This window comes from Podarcis bocagei (assembly GCF_964188305.1).
Source record: "Podarcis bocagei genome assembly, chromosome: 2".
In the NCBI taxonomy this organism is placed as follows: domain Eukaryota; kingdom Metazoa; phylum Chordata; class Lepidosauria; order Squamata; family Lacertidae; genus Podarcis; species Podarcis bocagei.
The window spans coordinates 17732088-17742420 of NC_138126.1; the positions used below are offsets into that span (position 1 = coordinate 17732088).

The window sequence follows — 10333 nt, forward strand, 5'->3', positions numbered from 1 at the left end:
ACAGCGCCACCCGCGTCCCAAAATACTGTATCCTAAAATATCATTAACTAGAATTTAAGCTCTGGAGAGGATGAGCAGCATAAACAAGGCCCCGCTGTGCCTCCGGTCTCTTAGGGGCTTCCGTCGTCCTCACTGACATTCTATTCGCGATTCGGTAAGGGTTTCCTCACGAGTCACAAAGACTCCCTAGCTCTCTTCTGCCATTTCTGGGTCTAAATGAGAATTATTTCCCAGCACCGCACACAAGCAGAACACACACACGTGTGTGTGTGTGTGTGTGTGTGTGTGTGTGTACTGTTGCTTTGGCTGCTCTCAACATTTATTTATTTTTTAGTCTGTAGGGTTGTATTTGCTATGACAAATCCATAAACTGACACTATTAACCCTGCAAAGGAACAAAGAGGGCATGGGAATGTATTGAAAACCAGCCTTTGCCAACCTTGCACCCTCCAGATGTTCTGGACCACAACTCCAAAACATCCAGAGGGTGCCAAGTGGGCAAAGGCTGGTTTAAACTAATTCTTAAATTCTTAACTAGCGATGGTCTCCAAAGGGGGTTGCTTTCAAGACAGAAAAGGCCCGACAGAGCCACTTATATCTGTGCTTCTCTGAAAAGACCCCCAAGAGGCTCACAGAAAACCACTTCATTTTACATCTTGAACAAGAAGCATTTTACGTCTTGAGCAAGAAGCCCTTTCTCCCCGCAACACAATCCAGCACGAGTCCGTCCTCTTGAAAAAGGCAAAAAACCCACACCTTTATTCACAGACAGCCAAGGAGAGAGAGAGAGAGAGAGAGAGAGAGAGAGAGAGAGAGAGAGAGAGAGAGAGAGTTATTTGCAAGCTTCTGCTAGCCGGTTGAACGCTTGGGACAGCGCCGTGACAGTGTCCAATATCCGGCGGCGATCCTGTTCTGCCAAGCGCGCCCCGCAGCGTTGGGCAAACTTGTCCGGGTGCCAGAGGGCCTGCTGGCGCCGCAGGAAGCGCCGGTAAGCCACTTTGTCGGAGGGCTCCATGCCGTGGAGCGCCACGGCGGCCATCTCCTCTGGTGTCCCAGCCGCGCACGGCCAGGGAATGTCCACGTATCTCAAAAGGCGCGAACCGTCGGCGGAGAAGACCCGGCTGCAGCCTTCCTCGTAGCGCAGCTTCTTGGCTTCCCTCAGTTCCTTTTCCTTGGCTCGGGCCCGCTGTTTGTAGAGCAGGTGTTCCTCCTCACGGAGGCTCCCCAACTTAGGCGGAGGTTTCTGCGGTTCCGCTTTAGGCCTCTGGCGAAGGCGTTCGTTGTCCCGGCTGCGCCTCTGCCTGTATTCGCGAGCGATGCGGTCGGCCCAGTCCTCGTAGGTTTCCGTGTCTGGTCCAGCGGTGTAGAAATCCTCTGGGAAGGGCGAAAAGGGAAGAGGAATTTGAGAATACAACTTAAAGGATCGTCTCACCCATTATACACCCAGCTGAACATGGCACTCGGACGGCAGTTGGCCAGACACATCATCGGATTCCTCATAACAGCTGTGTGAACCAAGGAGGAGGAAGAGAACTTATTTAAATTTCTAGGATGACAATTCTCAGGCAAAATGGCAATTATGGAAGTGATAACACAACTTTGGCTGCAGCTGATCAATATTCTATGGCCTTTAAATTGTGCTTGTGGGAGGGTTTTTAAAAAAAACTATTTCTTTCCTGCTTTATCCTGTATTTTTATCTTGTGAACCACTCTGAGAACTTCAGGTGAAGGGTTGTACAGTGGTACCTCGGGTTACAGTTGCTTCAGGTTACATACGCTTCAGGTTACAGACTCTGCTAACCCAGAAATAGTACCTCAGCTTAAGAACTTTACCACAGGATGAGAACAGAAATCGCGTGGCGGCAGTGGGAGGCCCCATTAGCTAAAGTGGTACCTCAGGTGAAGAACAGTTTCAGGTTAAGAACAGACCTGCAGAACGAATTAAGTTCTTAACCCGAGGTACCACTGTTATAAATTTAATTAATTAATTAATAATCCTCTGCAATATTTTCCCAAGCCAAGGGTCACCCCGGTGACCAATTCCTGCCTCCCCCCTGGTGATCAGCAGAGAAAGCCGTCAATATAATCTGCTGCAGGATCACAGCCGTTTTGCATGTAACACTAAGACAAACCATGGTTTAGTGTGGAGCTGTAAGTATGCAGGTTATGAGAGGAAAGGTCGTGGCCTTTTTGCTCTTTTGGCTGTGCCACCGTGAACTAAGCCGTGGCTTGGCTTAGCAAGTCGTTTGAAACTGGGCCCATGGTTTGCCTCGCTCCAGGCAAACCATGAGCTGTGAGCAAGGTTTGTCTTACAGATCGCGGCTCGTGCTTTGCCTGGAGAAGACAGATTTGGAGGGTTGTTTGCCGGCTTCTCAGCAACGCACCCAGCAGCCCTGTAGGCAAAGTACAATATATATATATATATTTAAAAGTTTTTAAAACAAGAGGGAAATAGTCTGCCCTGACCCCCTAGGTACATTCAGGCCTAGAAGTCAGGGTCCCTGTCTCAGTGAGGAACTTTTAATGTTGTATTGTTTTTAACACTCAATTGGAAGCCTCCCAGAGTGGCTGGGGAAACTCAGCCAGATGGGCGGGGTATAAATAATAATTTATTATTATTATTACTTGTACATCCCCAGGGAGGCACACCTTACACAGAGCAGGGAAAAGCAGAGGGGGAGCGAGTAGACTCCCATAAGTGAAAAAATGGGGAGGGAACTGTTGCTAAGGCCATTGGCTGGTTACTCTGCTTAAATGTCTTATGCTTGGCTTTAGCAAAGTCCTTTGGTTAAATCTGATTTTTTTTATATTTTTGCCATTGCCCTTTTGCTTATGCCAGAATGGTTACTTTGTTGTTTATTGGACCTGTTTATACATGATTATCTAATTTTTGTTCTTACTGATGACTTCGTAACTTATAAAGCAGCACTATATGTGTTGGCAACTAAGAAGATCCGGAGAAAAGAACTAGATAAAATAGAGGTCAATTGCAAAGCTGATTCGGACATCTAAGCTGGCACATTTTACCTGAGAACCCCCTGCTATTACATCGTATGCAACAAATAATTTCTAGGAGACGTGACCGTAGCTCCTTGTATTTGCAGTGCCTGATGTATTTATGGTTTTTATGGTTGTTGTTGTTTTTCTTTTTGTTTCCTTTGTGAATGATGCCATGGCTAGTGCAATAAAGTTTATGATGATGATGAATTTTTGTTCAGGCCTGTGTTTATTTTGATTACTTTGATCTGGGACTGAAAAATATGCAGGCCAAACATAGTGCAAATAATAATAATAAATAAAATGTATATCCCACCTGTCCTACAAGCAACTGAAGGAGGCAAATGGCTCTCCCCCTCCCCATTTTATCCTTCCAGCAGCTCTGCGGGGCAGGTTAAGCTGAGGGGCGGTGGATTTGAACCCAGGTCTCCCGGGGCCTAGTTCAACACTCTAACCACTACACTGGCTCTCACAGAACTTTTGACTCTGCGAGGCTGAGCTTCACCTTCGTATTGCCAGCCCATCTCCTGAAACTCGTCCTCCCATTCGCCGAGGAGTTTGCGGCGCCATTCCCTCTCTGTGTCACCCTCTGCCTTGTCTTCCTCAGACGCCTCCTGAGAGCACTGCAAAAAAAGTTACGGAAGGTATCAGCATCCAGTCTGCTCAGCAAGCACCTGAAACCCAACCTTACCCTTCCCCCACGGACCCATTTCTCTTCCTCTTCCCTCAGGAGTTCTCCTGGCGTCTTCCCATCTCTGTTCCTGATGCTCATTGCAGAGGGGCAACGGTTTCGCAAGGGCGAAAACAGGTCTTCGTAGACTGGGAGAAGGCGAAGAACGAAAAAAACGAGATTAATGAATGGCAACCGACCTAACAGCATCAGGCAAACCCTCCCTCTGGTGCTCTCTAATGGCTGCAATATGCGCTGCTGACAGGAAATCCAGGCCTTTTTATACATACAGTGGTACCTCAGGTTAAGTATTTAATTTGTTCCGGAGATCTGTTCTTAACCTGAAATTGTTCTTAACCTGAAGCACCATTTTAGCTAATGGGGCCTCCTGCTGCTGCCGCGCCGCCACCGCGCAGTTTCTGTTCTCATCCTGAGGTAAAGTTCTTAACCCAAGGTACTATTTCTGGGTTAGCGGAGTCTGTAACCTGAAGCGTCTGGAACCTGAAGCGTATGTAACCCGAGGTACCACTGTACAGTCATACCTCGGGTTAAATAGCTTCAGGTTGAGCGTTTTCGGGTTGTGCTCTGTGGCGACCCAGAAGTAACGGAACGCAATACTTCCGGGTTTTGCCGCTCGCGCATGCACAAACACTCAAAATGATGTCACGCGCATGTGCGGAAGCGGCGACCCGCACACGTGCAGACGCGGGTTGCGTTCGCTTCAGGATGCGAACGGGGCTCCAGAACAGATCCCGTTCGTATCCAGAGGTACCACTGTACATAGGTGTAGCCAGGATTTTTGTGGGGGGGGCAGGCCTTTTGTGGAGGGGGGAACCTTAGTTAGCTATGTATTTTTATTGATTGGGGGGCAGCTGCCTCTCCCTGCCCCCCCCCCCTTTGGCTACACCCATGTATATATAGATAAATAAATAAATACATAAATTTTATAGTCCACCTTTCCACAAATAGCTCAAGGTGGAGTACATGGTTCTCCTCCCCATTTTATCCTCACAGCAAGGTTTTAACTTGTGTGGGTGTTGTTTATTGTGTGTGTGTGTGTGTGTGTGAGAGAGAGAGAGAGAGAGAGAGAGAGAGAAACCGTTCTTAAGTGTTATAAAAGGGACGTGGGTGGTGCTGTGGGTTAAACCACAGAGCCTAGGACTTGCCGATCAGAAGGTCGGTGGTTCGAATCCCCCTGACGGGGTGAGCTCCCGTTGCTCGGTCCCTGCTCCTGCCAACCTAGCAGTTCAAAAACACGTCAAAGTGCAAGTAGATAAATAGGTACTGCTCCAGCGGGAAGGTAAATGGTGCTTCTGTGCGCTGCTCTGGTTCGTCAGAAGCGGCTTAGTCATGCTGGCCACATGACCCGGAAGCTGTACGCCGGCTCACTCGGCCAATAAAGCGAGATGAGCGCCGCAACCCCAGAGTCAGTCACGACTGGACCTAATGGTCAGGGGTCCCTTTACCTTTACCTTTTAAGTGTTATAAGTTTTATAAGGTTGATTAATATTTTACAGCCTGCCAAGGACGCCGTAGTCCTACCTATCAGGGACGCTATTGTCCAACCAATCAGGGATGCTGTGGCAATAGATTTCCTGCCCTGTCAGGGAGTTGGCCTGGAAAACCATACAGATCCCTTCAACCTCCATCCTTCCATATTCCATCTCCTCCACCCACAGCAGACAACCACAGAGCCCCATGTGCAAAGGACTTAGCATGTCCATAAGCTGACCAAGGAACTACTCAAAGGCCGTGCCTCACCTGTGCCTCCCTTGCGGGCCACCTGTCGGGCAGCCACATGCAGAGCTGTGTCCCCACGCCGGTCCGGAATGGAGGGGTCCGCTCCGTGCTTCAGCAGGAGGATGGCGGTTTTGTGGTCCTGTCGGGCGCAGCACCGGTGAAGGGGCGTTCGGAGCTTGCGCCCGGCCGCCTCGCCCAGGTCCAAGGCTTCCCCGTGTTGCTGCAGGAGCCTGCGCAGCTTGCGGCGGTGGCTGGACTCAATGTAGCGCCACAGGCGACGCTGGTACCTTGACGCCATGGGAGCAGGCATGTGGTGGAAAGGGCTTGATGCTGTGGGGGGAGATACAGGATCAGTACCCAGCGCCCTCCCCCTGGGTTCTGACCACACACCTCCATCTCTGCTTTGCTCAGCTTAGCTGTATGACCTTTGTTTCATACCAGCGGTTCCCAACCTTATTTTGGCCATTCCCCACCTAAGCGTCTCTAAAATCTTGATACCCGCCCCCCCCCGTAACATATAATTCTTATTATTTAGAAAAAACCTCCTACACATGTGGAAGAAGCCAAAAAGGCCATTAATTGGTCCAAACAAGCTTCCAAAGAACATGGCACCCGCATTGCTTGTGTATTAGAATTTTAGAAATTTAGAAATTATTTATTGTAACTGTTGAGTGGATTTCTGTTTAACTTTTATATGTTGATATTATTTTGTACTGTTCTAATAATTGTTGAATGTTACCTTTTGATGTAGGTTGCTTATTTTAAAGGCTTGTTTTATTATCACATTTTTGTATTGCATTAGATTGTTATAAGTTGTACATTTTTTTGTTTTTTCAGCTTGTAAACCGCCTTGAGTATTGTAAGGTAGAAAGACGGTATACAAATAAAAAAAATGAAATGAAAAATGAATGTATGTCACAATATATATTTATATACTGCATATGAGGCCCCTAGAACCATAAGAAATGCAAAATGCAAACAAATTCACTGTTAATAACTCATTCTCAAATCCCCCCCCCAAAAAAAATTTAATTTGCCCTCCTGTGGGGCATGTGCCCCACAGTTGGGTTTTATAACAAAGACCTAGCTCGTTATCCTTGTGTTTGACACCTGATACTATCTATTTACCTAATGTGTGAGCACACTCACTCACAAACACACACACACACACAGAGTGTTAGGGAAGAGAAATAGTTTTTCTGTAGGCACTTCACATCTCCGCAGCGCCTTACCTGTTGGCATCCAGAAATCTTCCACTCCTTTGGGAAAGCTGGGAAAGCCAGGTGGCTTATAGAGAGGCAAACATTACCCATTGGTGGTGGGGTATCTTTTTACAGCTGAATATGAGCCCTGCAGGGGCGCAGGTGGCACTGTGGGTTAAACCACAGAGCCTAGGGCTTGCCGATCAGAAGGTCGGCGGTTCGAATCCCTGTGACGGGGTGAGCTCCCATTGCTTGGTCCCAGCTCCTGCCAACCTAGCAGTTCGAAAGCACATCAAAGTGCAAGTAGATAAATAAGTACTGCTCCGGCGGGAAGGTAAACGGCGTTTCCGTGCGCTGCTCTGGTTCGCCAGAAGCGGCTTAGTCATGCTGGCCACATGAGCCCAAAGCTGTAAGCTGGCTCCCTCGGCCAATAAAGCGAGATGAGCGCCGCAACCCCAGAGTCGGTCACAACTGGACCTAATGGTCAGGGGTCCCTTTACCTTTAAGAGCCCTGCAGGATCAGGCCCATCTATTCCAGCGTCCTAACCTTACAGCGGCCAGCAAAATGTCCCCATGGGGAGAAGCCCACAACCAGGACCTGAGGGCAACAGCCCCTCTCCCCACCTCACTGTCCTTTCCTTGAGGGTTTTAAAGCAGAGGTTGGATGGCCATGTTACGGAGGGGGGGGGGCGATTTTAGCCGTAACAGCCATGATCTAGCTGAGTATCCTGCCTTGCGTGGGTTGGACTAGATGACCCTTGGGGACCCCCTTCCAACTCTACCATTCCCTGATTTCCCCCCAGCAACCTGTCTTCACGCGGGACCCGCTCTCACCACCTCCCCCCCCCATCATAATTACCTAAACACCTCTCCGACAACTGCAAGTTTTCGCGCACGAAGGGATTCCTCCCGGCCTGCGTTGATCCATGGCGGAAGGGGAGGCGGAAAGGGCACGCACCGATGAGGGCGGATGTGGCTTCAGGAAGCCGCCCAAAGCGAAGTCCGCGCGCGCGTGCCAGTACTTGGTGCTCAGTCTATTGGAGTCCGGCTAGGAAACCGCGAGGTAGGACCAGAAAGTAATCAGCCCTCCGGAACAGTCCCATAGCTTGTTGCTAGGTTTCTCACTGTACTATGGAGTCGTCTCCTCTACTTTCCAGTTTATGTGGGGCTGATGGAAGTTGTAGTTCAAAACATCTGGCGGGCGCCAGACAAGCGAAGGCTGCTTGGGAGGACTAGTGTGATAACTGTAGCGCTTTGAAGACTGAAAAGTACTACATAAATCCTCATATTTACCTCTATTATTTATTGTTAGTATTAGTAGTAATATTTCTGTTGTTGGCATCTGTTTCAGGAGACAATATTATTAATAATAATAGTTTTTATTATTTATACCCTGCTCATCTGACTGGGTTTCCCCAGCCATTGGGCGGATCCCAACAGAACACTAAAAACACACGAAAACATCAAACATTAAAAACTTCCCTAAACAGGGCTGCCTTCAGATGTCTTCTAAAAGTCAGATACAGTAGTTGTTGTATTTCCATGACATCTGACAGGAGGGTGTTCCACAGGGCAGGCGCCACTGCCAAGAAGGCCCTCTGCCTGCTTCCCTGTAACCTCACTTCTCACAGGTAGGAAACCGCCAGAAGGCCCTCAGAGCTGGGCCTCAGTGTCTGGGCTGAACGATGTGGGTGGAGACGCTCCTTCAGGTATATTAATAATATTATTAATGGTGGAACCCGTGCTGCGTTTTAAGACGCACACCTCAGCTTCCTGTCAGCACAATTTTACAAGCAGCAGGAGGGTCCCGCAGGCTTCACGCTGCAACATTTTGTTGCAGACCTCACATGTTGCTATTAATTATCACTTATAATTTGCCTACAATTTTCGAAGTGCTGTATAGAGATGAAATTATAAGGCCCTGTTTGCAGGCCCATAATCTAATAAGCACAATATAAAAGGGAACTTGCTTAGCGCACACCACAGGAAGAAAGTCTTCCCTCGTTGGCATCTGGAAGCCCAAGTATACATACACTGCAGGTAGTCAATGACATGCCCTTCAGATTGGGCTACATCTCCCCATCATCCCTGGGGCCTTTGGTCAGGCAGCTGAGACTGATGGGAGTTGTAGATCAACTAGAGCCAGTGTGGTGTAGTGGTTAAGAGCGTTGGACTCGTAATCTGGGGAACCGGGTTTGCTTCCCCGCTCCTCCACATGCAGCTGCTGGGTGACCTTGGGCCAGTCACACTTCTCTGAAGTCTCTCAGCCACGCTCACCTCATAGAGTGTTTGTTGGATGGGAGGAAGGGAAAGGAGAACGTTAGCCGCTTTGAGACTCCTTTGGGTAGTATAAAGCGGGATATCAAATCCAAACTCCTCTTCTTCAACATCTGCAGGGCGCTGAATGGCTGCCCCTGACAAACACATGCTGGGGAAATATTGGCTGGTTACTCTCCATGGTTACAGACAGGAGTCTTTCCCAGCCTGGGGGCTGAAGCAGGGACCCTCTGCATCCAAAGCATGAGATCCAGCACAGAGCTATGCCCCGTCCCCACCGGCTGCTGACTATGACAGCTGCATGGTACCTCTACATTCAGAGATGGGAGTGACATCAGGTGGAAAGGAATGTCTGCAAGACAGTGTTGCAAGGTGCTAGCTGCCTGAGACGCAGGACTGGGCAACCTGTGGTCCAAGCCTCATCCTAATTTCATAGGTGTTGAGAAGGTGAAAAATGTGACATTGGGATAAGGAGTTCCCTGGAAAGAGGAATTGATTGTTGTTGTTTTTTAATTTTTATTAGGAATTTATGTTCAGTTTCTGTTAATTGATTCTCATGGGAACTTACAGATTCTGGCTTCACACAATTAACTCAAGGCAGTGTCAATTTACCCTTGGCAGAAAGCCAAGGTCTGCTTGACCTAGAAACTACTTACTCTGATTGGTTAACGACCAGCACTCAACTCTGTTATCTAGAAATGCTAGCACAGTTTGGTGTTAGGTGTGTTAGGAGTAGAAGTGCTGTGTATGGTTATGAGAGAGAGAGAGAGAGAGAAAGGATTTATTTTGCTTTGTTTTGTATGCAGAAACTCTGCTGGTTTTATTTTTCCTTTTAATAAATCCTGTAAATAGTTATTCTGAGTCTAGCTGACTAGTCATTTCCACCTCAACTAGCTTCTTCGCTGTGCAGGAAAACTCTGCTACGTTTGGGCTAAAGCCATTAGAGCTATGCCTGACACTTCAAAGTTCCATGAATTTAAACAAAACATATTATTTTAAAACACATATCTTAAAACACAGTGTTTATTCAAAACCTGCCAAGGAGTCCAATTCACTTTGTTGCATCTTTAAGTACTTTGTAAAAGGTTCCCATTCATCTTTAAAGTCACAGTTATCCTTGTCCCGTAGTTTATGTGTCAATTTTGCCAGTTCTGCACAGTCCATCAATTTCTCTTGCCATATTTCTTTAGTCGGGATTTCTTCCTTCTTCCATCCTTGTGCTATTAAGACTCTCGCCACCGTTGTTGCATACATGAAGATGTTTTTCAGCTTCTTTGGCAGGTCTTTCCCTATAATCCCTAGCAGAAATGCTTCGGGTTTTTAAACAAATGTTAGATGGAACATTTTCTTCAATTCATTGCATATCATTTCCCAATTTTTAAAAATTACATTACAATCCCACCACATATGATAAAATGTCCCCTGAAAGAGGAATTGATTGTTAAAC

At 47.7% G+C, this 10333-nt stretch overlaps 1 protein-coding gene across 1 annotated transcript; it reads right to left on the reverse strand.

The window, feature by feature from the left end:
* Positions 1–292: 292 nt before the first annotated feature.
* NFKBIL1 (NFKB inhibitor like 1) lies at positions 293–7581 on the reverse strand. The gene is made up of 5 exons (XM_081183353.1): positions 7469–7581; positions 5429–5737; positions 3704–3816; positions 3503–3620; positions 293–1374 (listed from the first exon to the last, which is right to left on the reverse strand). Exons 2-5 carry the CDS (start codon positions 5715–5717, stop codon positions 833–835), a joined length of 1062 nt encoding a protein of 353 aa, XP_081039479.1. The 5' UTR covers positions 5718–5737; positions 7469–7581; the 3' UTR covers positions 293–832.
* Between the last annotated feature and the right edge of the window lie 2752 nt (positions 7582–10333).